Consider the following 18,727-nt stretch of genomic DNA (forward strand, 5'->3'; position numbering starts at 1 on the left):
CTGCAAACAACTTGCTATGTGCTGCAAAATATTAATAGATGATTTTTATCTTATGCTAATTTAGTTGGTTCTTTAAACTGATCTAACCTAATTCTGTAACAACATGTGTTACAATTACTTTTATAAATAAGCACATGACTACAAAGCAGTAGCCCAGAAGATATCAGGCCAAGTCAAAAAAGTTAGAGGTAACCTGGGGTTTACCCACCAAACACAGGCTCAAGCCCTACTAACAACAAGCAGGTAAAATATGATAACTACAATTACAAGACAAAAAGGCTAACAGAGATAGGTAGAGACAAAAACAAAACAAAACAAAACAAAAACTGATGTATTTATAGACTGATCTCCATTAATTTATTTTATATTCTTTTTTTCCCAAATTAACTTAGCCTAATAGTATCTTAGATTACAAATCAGACAAAGTAAGAACTACACTAATGCCTACGATTTAGAATTTTTTTTGCATTCCATTTGCAAACTTACTGAAACAAGTTTCAAGCTTCAATTTTTTAAAATATTTGAACATTTAAAAAAATCCAAATAATATAAAAACATCAAAACATACTAAAACATCCCATGCATATACAACAATGCATGTGTTTTAATATATGTATGAATGTGTATGCATTCCTTATCACTGCTTTCTTTTCACATAAAAGTTTTTAACATAGGCAGGCCTGCGTGGCTTAGTTGGTTAAGCATCTGCCTTTAGCTCAGGTCATTATCTCAGGGTCCTGGGATTGAGCCCCATATCAGGTTCCCTGCTCAGCAGGGAGTCTGCATCTCTCTCCCTTCTGCCCCTCCCACCTGCTTATGCTTGCCCTCACTTGCTCTCTAAAATAAATAAAATCTTAAAAAAAAAAAGTTTTTAATATATATTCTATAACATGTTTCATAACTTAACATACCCGAAGATCACAAATACTAGCACATACATATTTATCTTATTTTTTTAAACACTATCTTCAACATTTAAAATTCACTTTTAGATTATAAAATAAAAAAGCAGCATACCTGCTCAGTTGTCATCTGTACTGCAGCATGAACTGGCATACTATAGCTTGGTCCAGCTCTTCCAGAGCCCCAACTATTTTCTAAACTAAATCCTAAAGCTGTAATTTACAAAATGAAAAGAATAAAATCATCAAATGAATTATCTTTTAGTAAGTGACTTTTAGAACTTGTGTTTGAAATATATTTAAAAGATCTTTTAAAAAACTAAAAGTCAGGAGCGCCTGGGTGGCTCAGTGGATTAAAGCCTCTGCCTTCCACTCAGGTCGTGATCCTGGGGTCCTGGAATCAAGCCCCGTGTTGGGCTCTCTGTTTGGCGGGGAGCCTGCTTCCCTTCCTCTCTCTGCCTGCCTCTCTGCCTACTTGTGATCTCTCTGTCAAATAAATGAATGAAATCTTAAAAAAAAAAAAAAAAAAACAAAACCTAAAAGTCATTAAAAAATACATTGTTAAACAAACTCTTGCCAAATAAATAATAGTTCTTCATTTCCTACTGGGAGATTCTTTTTGTCTTTTTCAAAGATGAAGTTTAAAATCAGTGATTTCCAGATATTATCATTGGGGAAACCTAGGGAAGGGAATACAGAACCTCTTTGTACATAGTGTGTGTGTGTGCATGTTCTCTCTCTCTCTCACACACACACACACACACACACACACACGCCCCTTCCTATGAAGCTATAATAATTTCAAAATAAAGAGGAAAAAAAATCAGGTATTTCCTTAAAACGATTTCTGAGTTACAACTCAGAGCCTTCAACACACAAATCAGTTTAGCCAAAGCCAAATTATTTCTCAAGAGAAGAAATGTTTTACAATTCCTACATCTTAAAATAGCAAAAAAACAGGAGCTTAAACTCTAAACCTACTTTTTGGTGCAGGACCCAATTTAAATCCATGCTTCTTCAACTGATCTAAAACCGCTTTTCTATGTTCTTCTTTTCCCCAAAAAGTCATATGGAGAGGCATGGTGAAGGCATTGTTTGCACCAAAAGGAACGACCCTATTATATTTAAGAGAAAAAAAAAAAAAGAAGAGAGAGAAAATTAGAAATGTTTTATTTTTTACTTCCATTAAGAATGTGACTATTAAATATTGTAAGCATCTCATTCAAATTTTGCAAGGAAGTGAAATAAGAAGGAACTATATATATATAGGCAAACTAGAAAGACAGAAGTAGTACAGGGACAATATCAACAACAATCACTTTCTGTTCCTCTGTTTTTGGAACAGAAAGTCAGAAGAAACTGAAAGATAGAATAAAGCAGGGTAACCTATAATTGAGATTGTAAGATAGGTACAATAGTAAGTTTAATTGGGGTAGAGCTTTCACTAACAGAACCACTGAGGGTAGCAACCAATTCTGGGAGAATGGGAAATGATTTGCAAGAACTACATCTGACCCTTAACAACATGGGGTTTAGGGACACTGACCCCCTATGCAGTCAAAAATCCACATATAACCTTTGACACCCTAAAATCTTAACTACTAATAGCCTATTGTAAGCCTTACCAATAACATAGTTAACACATATTTTGTAGGTTATATGCATGAAAGACTGTGTTCTTAAAGTAAGCTAAAGAAAACATTCACAAAATCGTAAAGAAGACAGAATACATTCACAGTACTATACTGCATTTATTTTTTAAAAATCTGCATTTAAGTGGACCCATACAGGTCAAACCCATGTTGTTCAAGGGTCAACTGCATTTTTGACCCAGGATTTTATTTTCACTAAAAATTTATTCTCAATAAACAAAAAATTTAATGAACTGAGAATGGAGAAAACAAGTGAGAAGACATTACTCAGTATTTATCATCCAACCTCACCTTTTCATATTCTAAACATTCCATACTTAAAGTTGAGATCACAGACTAAATGCCTAAAAGAGAAAAAAAGGTAACCAAGGAGACTGGGAGTTTTAAAAAAGGAAGGGGTGGTAGAACTGGGAGCATATAGGCCTTGCCTAAAGTAGCAGCTGCTACTTTGTTCCAGTCAACTGATGCCCTGTGAAAATGAAGGTCAGATCTTCCATTTGTCAAGATAAATCTATATAAATAATTTTTACATCAGGTAAAAAATAAACTTGTATAAAATGCAGAATATCCAGATATTTGAATATTAGAAACGAATGAAAAATTACAAAACACTATGTAGGCAAAATGAAACTCACTTACATATGATCACAGGCTACTAGTTTACAACCTCTGATTTAAACACTTTCAAACTCCCAAATCGATGCACTAAAAGGTTTGGACACATGGTGTGGACTTCCTAATATTTGAGCCAAAGTCTATTATTCTCCATGGTAATAATTTAGTAGAAAAGTAAAAGCATAGTTGTTTCATGGCTGGGGTAGTAGAGGCAGATGGGAAGAGAATTAACACATTTATTAACACACAATAAAGGCATAGTGATAAAAGTTGTAAGGGCAACTATATAGCCTCTTAACAAATTCAAAGATCACAACTTTAATTATTAAAACTAAACTCTGAAAATACATTACCCTTCAATCTGTGCCAATTTGTTGTCCATGATATAGGCCAATGCAGCTGCAAGATCTTTCTTTAAATGGCCAACCTGATTTCCATTTACATTGTTTACTTTAATTGCATTCTTATCATAGGGATTATTGGGCTCTCGTTGTAACGCAACCATTTCATTATTATTAACCTAATAATAAACAGATAATATTATAAATAATAAACGCAATAGGAGCTTTCTTCATTAAACTTTTCTGGGCTTCCCATTTATTTTCTAATACGTAATAACAGCATATAAGAAATGTATATTTTATTAGACTTATATTTGTATACTAACATAAAAATATATTTTATAATATTTTTTATAGTATTTTTTAAACTTACATTCACTGGAAAGTTAAAAGATCCTTGATATCTGCATGATACATTCAAAACTAAATAAGAGTCACACTAAAATTTTCAACATCATAACTTCCGAAAACAGGTGATCTTTATTGAGTGCTTATTATACGCTATTGTTCTAAGTACATTACATAGATTATACTTTTCAAATTCTCACAACTCTATCGGTAGGTACTATCATTACACCCATTTTACTGATGAAGACACTACAGCACAGGAAAGTTAAGTAACTCGACCAAGGTCATAAGGGTATTATGTAGCAGAATTAGAATTTACATCCAAGCAAGCTGGTTCCTAAGTGTGATTTCTCCATACTCTAAAAAGGGAAAAAGATATTAATTCTAAGTCAGAACGGAATGAAATTAAGAAAATATATCCAACCTTCAACTCATGTCATTCTGATTCTACCAGATTAAAATTTGCCTGAAGGTGACATCACTGAAAACAGAAGAGTTAAGGACTTTTGAAAATTCTCTCTTCCATAATGGCAATGAAAAAAATGGCAGAAATTGTCAGAATCAACTTTTCCAGACATCTAGAAAACCAACCAAAGGACTGCAGAAACCTGAAGGGTGTTAATTCGAGAAAAACAGCTAAACATCAGTGCTCTAGTCCCTCTCCAGCTCTCAGCTGCATGACAGCCTTTAAAAATAACTTGCTAAAATTCTTGGTGCAGTCTAGCAGTCACCAAAGGGAGTGCAATGGAACAGAATCTTTCATAGATTCATTCCCAAAGAATTGTCATTATTTGACCTGTATGATGGTTCTCCAGAAGTTCTCCACTTGCAAAGTGATTTTTATTTGATCTCTGAGCACATCCAATATAAAAAAAACCTCCTTCCTTGGGTGGGTGTTTATCAGAAACAATTTTACAGGCAGTGGGTAATAGCTGGGGCAAACAATACAATAACCAAAAAGATTAAAAGGAAAGCCGGAGACTAAGATGTCCATCTCTGAATGGCTTTGAAAAGCTCCAATGGCTTTGAAAAGCTCCAATATATTTCTGGGAAAGTAGAAGGCCATATTCAAGCAGAGGGCTGTATGCATGCCTGGGGCTGTGCATATGATCAGGGAAAGACTTCAGAAGACCCTAAGCTCACACCTCTGACTAAACTTGCAGCTCTGAACAAGCAGGACATGAATGTTAAGGAATCGCTGTCAACTGAAGAATGCCCCAAATGCATATAGATCCCCTCATTTAGTAAAGACTGAGAGACTGGTATAATTATAAGCTGACTACTAAGTTAACCAAGTGCAGACATCAGTAGATTTTACAGGGTTAATTCAGGAAAATCATTAAACAAGCAACAATTACCAAAATCAGCAACAACAAACAACCCTGGAGACAGAGAAGAATATCTAATTTTTACTGTTGCCACATTATTTAAAATGTCTCCTTTTCAACAACAACACAAGACATGCAAAGAAATGAGAAGGTATAGTTCACTCATAAGAAAAAAGCTATCAACTGTCCCCAAGGAAGCACAGATGTTTGACCTACTAGGAAAAAAAATTAAAGTTATGTTCAAAAACCTAAAGCAAACCATGTCTAAAAAACTAAAGGAATGCACAAAAACTATATCTCACCAAATACAAAGTCTATTGTCAAAAAGTGAAGTAAAAAAAAAAAAATTCACTAGAAAGGCTCAATAGCGGATATGTGGAGGAAGAAATATTAATAAAGTTGAAGACAGGTCAATTAGATAATCTAAGAATGGTTACAGAGTCTGAGAAATAGAAAGACAAAAGAATGGACATGAACAGGCCTCAGAGATCTGTGGGACAATAGCAACCATATCTAAGATACACACCAGTCTCAGAAGGAGAGGAGAAAAGGGGTAGAGAGAATATTTGAAGAAATAATAGCTGAAAACTCCCCAAATTTGATGAAAAACGTTAATCTACATATCTTAGAAAGTCAACAAACTCCAAATAAACTAAAAGAGATCTAAACCCAGACACAGCATAATTAAGCTGTGGTAAACAATGCTGAAAGCAACAAGAGGAGAAACTCCTTCTTATTTATAGGGGGATCCTCAACAAGGTTAAATATCTGACTTCTCATTAGAAAGCATAGAGGCCAGAAGACAGTGTAATAACTTTTCAAAGTGCTTCCAAAAAAACTAAAGCCAAGAACTGTATATCCAATAAAACCACCCTTATATCCAATAAAACCACCCTTCAAAAGTATAGGAGAAATTAAAGACATACCAGTTAAACAAAAACTGAGAAATCACCACCAGCACACCTGTCCTATAAGAAATATTAGAGACCTACATCTGAAATCAAAGGACTAGACAATAACTTGAATCTACACAAAGAAATAAGGACTACAGGTAAAGGTAATTAGGTGAATATAAACAGTGTAATTTCTTTTGGTTGTTAACTTTTTTCTCCTACCTGATTTAAAAGTGCATAAAATAATCATAAATCCATGTTGATGAGCATTCACTGTATATAAAGATGTAATGTGTATGTTAACAGCACAAAGGAATGGGGGATGAGGGAAATGGAGCTATCTATAAGCAAAATTTTGTATGCTATTAAAATTAAGTTGGCACTAATCCAAACTAGATTTTTATGAATTAAGATATTAACTGTAATTTCCCAGAGCAGCAAATAAGGAAACAACTCAAAACATATAGTAAAAGAAATGAGGAGATTAAAATGGCACACAGAGAATATTAACACAAAAGATGGCAGTAATGAAGGCTAGACAGAAAGGTCACATATTGTATGGCTCAATTTATAGGCAATGCATACAGTAGGCACATCCATAGAAGTAGAAAATAAATTGGTAGATACCAGAGACTGAGGAGAGAGAATAATGGCAAGTGATTTCTAATGCGTACAGGGTTCTTTTTGGAGTGATGAAACATTCTGGAACCAGACAGTGGGGATAGTTACATAACCTTGTGAATAAAAACAAGTCAACTCTATGTACACTTAAAATATGGTGAATATTGGGGGCTGCCTGGGTGGCTCAGTGGGTTAAGCCTCTGCCTTCAGCTCAGGTCCTGATCTCAGGGTTCTGGGATCGAGTCCCACATCAGGCTCTCTGCTAGGCAGGGAGCCTGTTTCCTCCTCCTCTCTCTCTCTCTGCTTGTGATCTCTCTGTCAAATAAATAAAATCTTTAAAAAAAAAAATATGGTGAATATTGGTAGGGGTGCCTGGGTGGATCAGTGGGTTAAGCCTCTGCCTTCAGCTCAGGTCATGATCTCAGGGTCCTGGGATCAAGCCCCACATCGGGCTCTCCACTCAGCGGGGAGCCTGCTTCCCCCTCTCCCTCTGCCTGCCTCTCTGCCTACTTGTGATCTGTCTCTGTCAAATAAATAAATAAAATTTTTTTAAAAAATGGTGAATATTGAGACACCTGAGTCACTCAGTTGGTTAAGCGTCTGCCTTCAGGTCAGGTCACTATCCCAGCATCCTGGGATTAAGTCCTGCATTACGCTCCTTGCTGAACAAGGAGCCTGCTTCTCCCTCTAACTGCCCTTCTCCCAGCCTGTGTGTGTGTGCACCTGTGCACTATCTCTGACAAAATCTTTAAAAAATAAAAATGGTGAATTTTATGGTAGTGATTTATCACTTTTTTAATTGTCTGAAAAAGACAAGGGAATGCTGCTTCAAACCACCACCAAGATCTGTCTACTGATTTTTCACTATAGCTTGACCAATCAGATTATCAGACAGATATTCCTCTCTAGTCCTTCGGAGATATTCATAAGGCATAGCTCTATCCTCTCCCAGTCCCATCCTCTCTGCCAATGCCTGCAAGCCTGATATTTTTTTACACAAAATTATGCAAATCCTAGGAAATATACAACCTCAAAAAGGCCAAAAAAAGAAAAAAAAAACAGTATTTTTTAGATTTTATCTCAAACAAGAAAATTAGATAAGTTTCTTTTATTGTAATAAATTATCACTTATTATAATTAGGTAACTGTCACTACAGATGATAGGTAATTACTGAGAGTAGACAGTAGATAGATAGTAGAAAGTAATTAATGATAGTACAATTTAAAATACGATACATATAAGCCAAAATGCTAGAGACAATAAGAACAAAGAAAACAAGACCTGAGCACCAAGACAAAAAAGGACATATTAAAAAAAAAAAGATTAAAAACAAAAAAAAGAATTACAACTAATTATAACAGTATTTTTAGAATAGGAAAAAAATCATCTATTTTATTATAAAATATTTTGATGTGTCAAGAAATAAATTTAATCATAAGCTTAAAAAAGCACGTTAAAAAAAAATTAGCAATTCCTGGGGCACCTGGATTGCTAAGTCAGTTAAGCCTCAGACTCTGACTCTTTGGCTTAGGTCATGATCTCAGGGAGATCCAGCACCACACAGGGCTCCACACTCAGCAGGGAGTCTGATTCTGTCCCTAGCTCTCCCTCTGTTCAAGTGCAGACAGAGGCACTTGCATGCACGTGCGTGCTTTCTCTCTAAAACAAATAAATAGGCTAAGTCGGTTAACCATCTGCCCTCAACTCAGGTCATAATCCAGGGGTCCTGGGATTGAGCCCCACATCAGGTCCCCAGGATTCTTGCTCAGCGGAGAGTCTGCATTTCCTTCTCCCTCTGTCCTTCTCCACCCTTCCCCAACTGGAGCTCTTTCTCTCTCAACTAAATACAATAAATAAAATCTTTAAAAATAAAATAAATAATCTTAAAAAATAGCAATGCCAATTTTTTGTATCAAAATTTAGGAGATACAACTAATATAGTACTTTGAAGAGTGTTTAAAAGATTAAAAGCTATTTTTTTTATTTATTTATTTTTTTTTTTTAAAGATTTTATTTATTTATTTGACAGAGAGAAATCACAAGTAGGCAGAGAGGCAGGCAGAGAGAGAGGAGGAAGCAGGCTCCCTGCTGAGCAGAAAGCCCGATGTGGGGCTCGAACCCAGGACCTGGGATCATGACCCGAGCCGAAGGCAGCGGCTTAACCCACTGAGCCACCCAGGCGCCCCTAAAAGCTATTTTTTTTAAAGATTTTATTTATTTGACAGATAGAGATCACAAGTAGGCCGTCAGGCAGGCAGAGAGGAGGAGGCAGGCTCCCAGCTGAGCAGAGAGCCCGATGTGGGCTCGACTCCAGGATTCTGAGATCATGACCTGAGCCGGAGGCAGAGGCTTTAACCCACTGAGCCACCCAGGTGCCCCAAAAAAACTATTATTATTTTTTTTTTTTAAGATTGTATTTATTTATTTGACAGAGAGAAATCACAAGTAGGCAGAGAGGCAGGCAGAGAGAGAGAGGAGGAAGCAGGCTTCCCGCTGAGCAGAAAGCCCGATGTGGGGCTCGAACCCAGGACCTGGGATCATGACCTGAGCCGAAGGCAGCGGCTTAACCCACTGAGCCACCCAGGCGCCCCCTATTATTATTTTTTAAAAATATTTTATATATTTATTTGACAGAGACACAGCAAAAGAGGAAACACAAACAGGGGGAGTGGGAGAGGGATAAGCAGGCTTCCCAATGAGCAGGGAGCCCCATGTGGGGCTCCATCCCAGGAACCTGGGATCAGGACCTGAGCTGAAGGCAGATGCTTAATGACTGAGCCACCAGATGCCCCTAAAAGCTATTATTAGTAAGATTAAAATGAAACATTCAAATCGAAAATCTAAAAATAAACTTCAGGAAAATAAGATAACAGATACAAAACAGAAAGAATGAAGAAAAATAACAACCATTAAGAAAAATTCAAGAAAGGTTGTTTGAAAAGATGAAACTTAAATCTCTACCAAGGCTAACTGATAAAAACTAGACACAAGGGGCGCCTGGGTGGCTCAGTGGGTTAAGCCGCTGCCTTCGGATCAGGTCATGATCTCAGGGTCCTGGGATCGAGGCCCACATCGGGCTCTCTGCTCGGCAGGGAGCCTGCTTCCCTCTCTCTCTCTGCCTGCCTCTCCTTCTACTTGTGATCTCTCTCTGTCAAATAAATAAATAAAATCTTTAAAAAAAAAAAACTAGACACAAATATATAGCACAAAGAACGAACACAGTTAAAATGTTACTAAGCACAACTCTGCAACAATAAATATGAAAATTTAGATGGTTTTCTTTAAAAATATAAATTGCCAAAATTGACTATTTCAATTATGCTGAGTTTGAATGAAATGAGAATTAAAAAGTACATAATGTATGATTTAATACATATAAATCTCTAATGCATCTTTAATGCATAAAGCTCTAGGACAGGCTAAACTAACTGTGAGCAACAGAAATTAGATTGTAGTTGTTAGGGCAGGTAGAGCAGAAATGAGCAACAAAATACAACCAAACTTTTAGGGGTGATAGAAATAATCTACATCTTGTCTAGAGTGGTGATTATCGGGCGCCTGGGTGGCTCAGTGGGTTAAGCCGCTGCCTTTGGCTCAGGTCATGATCCCAGGTCCTGGGTTCGAGCCCCGCATCGGGCTTTCTGCTCAGCAGGGAGCCTGCTTCCTCCTCTCTCTCTGCCTGCCTCTCTGCTTACTTGTGATTTCTCTCTGTCAAATAAATAAATAGAGTGGTGATTATCATGTATTTATCTTTCTCAAAACTCATGGAATCATTTGCTTAAAAATATGTATATATTCTCATGTAAATCCCATCTCAATAAAACTGGAAAAGTTGAAAATAATAACTATGCAAAGTTAAATACGTCAATTTTTATTATATTTTCATAATAGTGATCAACCCCAAAATGCCCATCAATAAGGAAACTAAAAATATGATATAGATTTGTACTGACATGAAAAGATAGTCCCAATATTCTACCAGGAGAAAAAAGGGTGACCACTATCACAGACTAATAACGATCATATTTTTTAACACATAATATGATTTCAATTTACACGCTTATGTTCACAGAGTGAAGTGTGAAAAAATAAAATGAATAAGTTATGGTCCAGGATGATAAACTACAGGGAGATTTAATGTTTTTTCTTTTAGCCATTTTAAAATAATGAATATGTAGTACTTATAAAATAAATAATACATATTTTAAAAAATAAAAAAACTTAAGTGATTATTACTTTTAATGGGATCAATATTTTTATTAGCTTATTAGTATCACGGAAATTATTCTAAGCTCAACAAATAGTAAATGTTCTAAAATCAGAAACCATAATCCAGTATTTCACAATGGCTTAAAATAATTTAGAAAACAGTGGCCCTGGGTGGCTCAGTGGGTTAAGCCGCTGCCTTCAGCTCAGGGTCCTGGGATCGAGCCCCACATCGGGCTCTCTGCTCAGCAGGGAGCCTGCTTCCTCCTCTCTCCCTACTTGTGATCTCTCTCTGTCAAATAAATAAATAAAATCTTTAAAAAAAAAAAAAAGAAAAAAAAAAAGAAAACAATCCAAGTTTTGAAAAAAAATAGCACAAATCAGAAATAGGCAAGCTCAGAGATTGATATGAGAACTAAAGAAGAGATGGACGGGGATGCCTGGGTTCCTCAGTCAGTTGAGTGTCTGTCTGCCTTTGGCTCAGGTCATGATCCTAGGGTCCTGGGATTGAGTCCCACATCAGGCTCCATGCTCTGTGAGAAGTCTGCTTCTCCCACTGCCTGCAGCTTCCCTTGCTTATGCAGGTGCACTCTGACAAATAAATATTTAAAAAGAAAAAAAGAGATGGATAGGACATAGGAACTGATAGATTTCAGGAAAAAATTAGAAATGAAAAATTATTTCAGAATTAAAAACTAGAAGGAACACAAAGTGCACAGACCTTGTGGATAACTACATGGTAAGGGAAATAAATGATGAAAAATTAAAAAGTGAAGAAGTATGACAGAAAGGACTTCAGAGGGCAAAAGATATGAACAGACACTTCTCCAAAGAAGACATACAAATGGCTAAGAGACACATGAAAAAATGTTCATTATCATTAGCCATCGGGGAGATTCAAATCAAAACCACATTGAGATACCATCTTACACCAGTCAGAATGGCCAAAATTAACAAGACAAGAAAGGACAATTGTTGCAGAGGATGTGGAGAAAGGGGAACCCTCTCACACTGTTGGTGGGAATGCAAGTTGGTGCAGCCACTTTGGAAAACAGTGTGGAGATTCCTTAAGAAATTAAAAATACAGCTACCCTAACCCTGCAATTGCACTACTGGGTATTTACCCCAAAGTACAGATGTAGTGAAAAGAAGGGCCCCAATGTTCATAGCAGCAATGGCCACAATCACCAAACTGTGAAAAGAACCAAGATGCCCTTCAACAGACGAATGGATAAAGAAGATATGGTCCACATATACAATGGAATATTACGTCTCCATCAGAAAGAATGAATACCCAACTTTTGTATAAACATGGATGGGACTGGAGGAGATTATGCTGAGTGAAGTAAGACAAGCAGTGAGAGTCAATTATAATATAGCTTCACTTAGTTGTGGAGCATAAGAAATAACATGGAGGACAGTAGGAGAAAGAAAGGAAAAGTGAATTGGAGGAAATCAGAAGGGGAGACGAACCATGAGAAACTGTGGACTCTGAGAAACAAGCTAAGGGTTTTGGAGGGGAGGGAAGTGGGGGATTAGATGAACTTAGTGGTGGGTATTAAGGAGGGCACGTGTTGCATGGAGCACTGGGTGTGGTGCATAAACAATGAATCTTGGAACACTGAAAAAACAAAATTAAATTTAAAAAATTTTAATATAATTTAAATTTTTTTTTTTTAAGATTTTATTTATTTTTTTGACAGAGAGAAATCACAAGTAGGCAGAGAGGCAAGCAGAGAGAGAGAGAGGAGGAAGCAGGCTCCCTGCAGAGCAGAGAGCCCGACGCGGGGCTCGATCCCAGGACCCTGAGATCATGACCTGAGCCGAAGGCAGAGGCTTAACCCACTGAGCCACCCAGGCGCCCCAATATAATTTAAATTTTTTAAAAAAAGGATTTCAGAGACAGCAATAGACATATACACAGGCACAGATATATGCAGAGGAGACCTAATACATAGATGGTAGAATGGAGTCCCTGAAAAACAAAGCAAACATTTAAAGCTATAATTAAAGAAAAAATTTCTGAAACAGAAAAAAATGAAGTTACAGGGCAATCATAAGACCTTTCAAGATAAGGAAAAATACCCTTTGGTTATGGAGGCAAAAATTCCCAATTCACTTATATGGGAGAGAAATCATATTGTCATCAGAATTCTATCCAACATTTTATGCAACATCAAAATATCACATAGCAAAAATATGGGTCAAGGACTTTGTATTTAGCCAAACTGCCCGTTAATATAAATGTCACAGTTAGAAACATAGAGAAACTTAGGAAATCTTGTTCTGTCCTAAGAAATTTCCTAGCAACACATTTCAAACAATTACAAAATATTCTAAGAAGCTCCAATATAAAGAAAATATAGGAGGGGTGCCAGGTGAGGTGGCTCAGTCAGTTAAGTGTCTAAGGGTCATGAGATCCGGCCCCTTGTGGGGCTCCACACTTGAGTCTGCATAAGATTCTCTCTCTTCCTCTCCTGACCCTCCCCCCACATGCTCTAGCTTGCTCTCTCTCAAAAAAAAAAAAAAAAAACTATAACTTTTTTAAACAATCAAGAAAACTGATTATGGATTAGTTATTAGATGTAATAAGGAATTACTAATTTTGTTAAGTATGAAAATAACAAAGTTTGAATTTTTTTAGAGAGACAAACTGAATTATATGAATGTGAACTCATACAGTAGAGATTTTTTGTCCTAAAGGACAAAAGAAAAACTGATGAAAGAAATGGGAGAAAAATTTGTTATATTTGGGTATATGGGAGTTTGTTATACTATTCTACTTTTATGCATGCTTAAAATATTTCATAATAAAGAATAAAACTAGTGACACATCATCCAAATAACACAGAAACATCCTACATAACCATAACAAAGACAACTTCTCACCAGCTATGAAATCATGTACTATCTCTGTCTCTCACACATACACATGCAAATAGAGATACAGTAAGATAGACATAGGGAGAAAAATTAGGAGACAGGTAGTCTTACTACAGAAAGGGGAAAAAAAGGACCTAAAAATAGACAATTCCCTTATCTAGCAGGAATTAATCTTCCTAAATTAAAAATACTGAAGTAGAGAAATGCGCTAAGGGACAGAAGGGGAGAAAGCAAAGAACTGACTTGGAAGTTACTCTACAAATGTACCCCAAGTATCTGCTTTTTGGGCCAATCATTTAACCTTCCTAAGTTTTAGTTCTTCAGTTATAAAAACGGGATAACAGATGTTCTATCTACCTTTGAGTCATTACAGCTATCAAATGAAACCATTCAGGAAAAAGTGCCCTGTATATTACAAGCGGGATATAAATGCAAAAGAAAATTAGGCATTAAATATTTGTTATCTCTTAACCAGATACATTCTAATTAAAGTAAAATAAGTAGTAATTGTACATATCACCTTCAAATTCTTTTCTAGGTTAATAAGATAAATACATTTCAACTTAATATCTAATACTCACTACTCCTGTGTAATAGCGTAGTCCAACTACATGACCTCTCAAAGTTCCAAATAAAACTGAATCTAGCTCTTCATCACTAGTTAGGAAGTCATCTGGAGGTATAATATCTTGGAATTCAAAACGGGGAAAGAAAGTTGGATATGAGAGGCGTGGAAAATTTCCATGGGTTCCGTATTGGACAGTCTGCAAGTACTTCCAAACAGGATCTCTATTAAAAAAGAAAAAGCACAGGAAAATGATACACTATTTAACCAAAGACTATGTTATATACACAGGCCAACTGTTTTCTCATTTTATTTCGACATGTTAAATCTTTAGTGGGAACTGTTATATAAAGATGGACAGTGCTACTATGGGTAAAGCAGGAATTGGAGTGAGTGGGGAAGGTCTCCAGGAACCCTACCTGTTCAGTAATGCCTCTTCTACCCACTGAGTACTCAAAATGAAAACTCCAACAAGGGCTCACAAATCTTTTTCCTAGTAATGATTACCTATTTAAACTAAAATGTATATGTCTGTAATTCTAATCACACACCAAATTTCAATAAAAACTGAACTAGAAAGGACTTGCAAATATAGAACTATTATTATATGTGAAGCCATCTATACGGTTACAGATAAAACGTCCAGCATCCACTATTTTAATTCTCTCCAAACAGAACCCTTATTCAGGCATCCAAATCATACCATCATGGGAAGCTGACCTCAAGCCTCCCATTCCCATTGTTTTAAGGGTACCCTCAATCCTTTCATGGATAACTGTTCCAGGAAGAGGCATGTACACCAATTTGGAAAATGAAAAATAAGGGGAAGTCCACTGAGGGGCTTCCTGAAACTCTCCTAAGAACGACGGAAGCTATTTCCCCGCGTTTTCCTTGTACGCTCCGCATACATCTGGCTCCATTGCAAATACGTATTTCCAGGTATGTACACGCACATAAACTGTAAGCTACCTGGGGACAAGGGCTGTCTTAATTGGCCCTTTATTCTGAGCACACCGTCTAGCGCACATTGAGCATCTAACGGGTGCTCACTGAATAAAGCTCAGATCAGGACCCCAGTTAAAGAGCGGAGCCTTGAATCCCGGGCCCCCCCAGAGCCCCCCCATAACCCCTCGCCTGAGGAGCCTCCCCTCGCCAGCTAAGGCAATGTATTTATTTCTCCCGCGGTGATATGAGCCACCAGCAGGACGAATATAAGCTGCACCGGGAACGCGAGGAGAACTCGAAGGGAACACAGGGAAGGTCAGGTTCATTTGGGGACGCCGACAGGCCGTTACCCCCTGCGCCCCACCCCCTCCGCCCCCTTCACCTCTTGAACATCCAGGACATGGCGCTGAGCGGGTAACGAACAGAACGCTTGGGCGCCCCAGATAGCTCTCGAGCCGCCTCAATACGTCTCCCTCCAGGCCCCACAGCCGAGAAGCTGAGGGTAGGTTCCAAGCGCCGAAGGAAAAGCGCTCTGGTGGAAGTGAGACGCCGCGAATCTAGTCAGACGTCGACGCCGTCGCCTTCTAGCAACAATCTAAGAGACCAGTGACGATTTGTGACTGACACTGGCAAAGTCCAATCGCGAGGAGAGGGCCTACGGAAATAAACCAATCAGAGCATGGAAGGGAGGGCAACTCCGCCCCACGCAGGGATTCAAAGACTGTAGGGGGTCCCTGCTGCAGGGGCGGTTCCATCCGGGTTCTTCCCCGCCCCCGAGGCGAGCGCGCGGGAAAGCCACGCGGCCCTAGGAGTCAGAGTGGCGTGCGGGGGGTGTCTGCGTTTTCGGTTTGATTACCAGCTTCAAATGCAGCAGAATGACCCTCCTTTTCCATTGTTTGTCTCAGAACCATTCTTCAGGCCTGACCTCATCCTGCCTCATTCTTACCTCACCTCATGTGACCTGTAGCAGGATTTTAGACTGAATAAGCTCCGCGATTTTATGAGCCCTGGAGCGACCAGCGAGATACTTTATTTCATTTCTTGGGGTGAACCTCGGGTGATTGCCCTCAAACTATTCATTTTAAGTGTCACTAGCGAATCTATGAGACACAACGAATTCAGGAGACTTTAATTGGAATTTAGATTTACAGGCCCCCCCCCCCCCCGCTTCCATTTTCTTTTTTAAGGAAAAATTAATTTCTAGCAGTTGTTGATTGCTGGGAGTGATGAGCAGGACCAGCTACACCTGAGGCACGTGGCTGCCCATGTGAATAGGTGGAAAGAAGCTTGTTTTCCTCAAGGAACCATAGGAGGAACGGAGCTACACAGTTGGCTTTTGAGTCCGAGGAGATTCAGAAAATGTACTTTGGAGGGGTTGGCCAGCGGGCTGACTGCAACCAAGGGGCTGGCAAGGCTGAGCTCTGCAGCTTGGGAGCCCAGAACAAGCTAACTTGGCTGACCTTTAAAATGGTGCAGCAGCACCACCACAGTAAGAAGCTGGTGCTGGTTTTGAACGGCACTTAGGCTCTGTGTAACTGTCAAAGAAGAATTAAAGGATCAAAGAGGAAATGTATCTGTGAATGTGGTCAATATTGGCACTTGCCCTTCATAGAGTGGTGCTTTTTACATTTCCTTCAGCAGAGTATGAAGAGTAGTCAATAAGACAGTTTTTTGAAGAGGCATTTGTTCATTTTCTTAAGCTATCATTTGTAAGCATGAACTAGCAATGGAAAGAGAAATTGAATTTGCAGCAATTTATTCATTTCACTAAACAGAAGGAAGATGATGAAAAAGATGAGAACTGGCATTTCAAATAATATTAATTTACTTTCTTCTGGAACTATTAGATAAATGGCAATATAGTTCAATTTTTGGTGTGCCAAAATCTAAGTAAGTTTTTGGAAAATATGCCAGAAAGCACTTAGACTGAAAATGTTGTATGTGTAAAATCAATGAAGAAGCCATGATCATTAAAAGACAAAATTGCTAATATGAAAATACAGGTAAACCCAACTCCTTAAGATCTGTAATTACTGCCCCATTGTTAAAGAATGCAGATTAAGGTAAAAAATTGCCATTTAAAGTCAACTTTTTTGACATTAAAGTCAACAATATTAGTGTTTTACATTGTTTTACATTTCAGATCTAGCAGCTGAACAGTCTTTCACTTAGTCATGGCACAAAGAGGATGGTGGTGAAGGTAAGAGCCGGATTCCATAGAAATTTAGGGTCTGTGATAGAGTTTGTATTTTATTTTAAATGCAGTAGACCCTCAATTGTTTTAAGCAAGAGAATAACACTGTGCGTTAGGCTTTAAAGAATCCATTCTGGCAGCGATGTGGAGATTATAGGGAAAAAACAGAAGTAGGCTGCTTAGTAGATAATTAGGAAACAATTGTGTCCAGCTAAGAGATAATGGTAGCTTGGAAAAGGGAGATAATGAAGCTAGAGAACCAACACAGTGTGCTGATGGATTTGGGTATGGATGCTGAGGAAGGGGAAGGAATAAAAAATTCCTCCAGCCGCTCACTTTCCAGTCACAAACACACTTTCTCATCATTCCCCGTTTATGCACATTAATCATGTCACTCTCCTGTTTGATGCTGTGAGCTTGAAATCAAAGAATGGCAGGTGTGACTCTTTTTAATCTGTCCCCTACCTCCCACTGCTATCACTTCCCAACCCAGCCTGCCTATAAAAGTCTTCACTAACTTCTCTAAAAATTATGAATATTTTCATACAGACCCACAAGGCCATTCTCACACCCCACAAAATTAATGATAAATCGATCTTTGGTATCTTCTAATAACATAATCAAATTTTCACAATTGTATACAAAAATTTTTTTAAAAAATAATTTAACAGAATGGAATTTTGAAACCCTTGGCAAAGAAAATAATCTGAATTTCTAAAAGGCCGACTGTAATACAAAATATTCCAAGTTTATGTCCTAATAGGTTCTGGAAGAATATATGATGATGTGTGTTTGCTTGTTTGCTTGCTTTATTCACCCGTAAGGAGATAAAGACAAAGTTCAGTGGAAGAGGAGAATTTTCAGGAATAACATATTAGAGTTCACAGAGTAAATCTTTCTTAAGTGGATCTCAGGGAAAGAGCCTGAATGCCATCACCCTAGGCCAAGCACCACAAAGGGAAGGATAATAGCCCAGTAATTTCTGGGGATCCAGCCTCAAGGTTCTGCAAATCTTAAGAGTCTTAAGAGATCAGAAATGTGCCAGGGCAATGAAGGAGTAAAAGCTAATAAGGTGGCTCTGTTAAGGAGCTCAAGGGCAGCCTTTCAAAATCTTTTCATAATTCCCAGTGAGCCTCCAGCACTGTGAAGTTTCAGTAGTTGGTACCTGCTGAAGGTGAATGGATCCCAAACATAGCCTATAGGGTAAGAGAAAGGAGAATGAATCTGAAACCT

General features: G+C 37.8%; 1 protein-coding gene across 6 annotated transcripts in view; it reads right to left on the minus strand.

The window, feature by feature from the left end:
• Positions 1–15,905, minus strand: part of HLTF (helicase like transcription factor) — a 55,958-nt gene extending 40,053 nt beyond the window's left edge. For all 6 annotated transcript variants that reach the window (XM_047727476.1, XM_047727457.1, XM_047727466.1 and 3 more), the window contains exons 1-5: positions 15,683–15,905; positions 14,372–14,579; positions 3,523–3,689; positions 1,884–2,017; positions 1,018–1,115 (exon numbers count right to left, since the gene is read on the minus strand). In XM_047727476.1, the coding sequence (XP_047583432.1) occupies positions 1,018–1,115; positions 1,884–2,017; positions 3,523–3,689; positions 14,372–14,579; positions 15,683–15,702 (627 nt within the window). In that variant the 5' untranslated portion in view covers positions 15,703–15,905. The remainder of the gene's footprint in view (positions 1–1,017; positions 1,116–1,883; positions 2,018–3,522; positions 3,690–14,371; positions 14,580–15,682) is intronic.
• Between the last annotated feature and the right edge of the window lie 2,822 nt (positions 15,906–18,727).

Source organism: Lutra lutra, chromosome 1 (genome assembly GCF_902655055.1).
Source record: "Lutra lutra chromosome 1, mLutLut1.2, whole genome shotgun sequence".
NCBI classification, from domain to species: domain Eukaryota; kingdom Metazoa; phylum Chordata; class Mammalia; order Carnivora; family Mustelidae; genus Lutra; species Lutra lutra.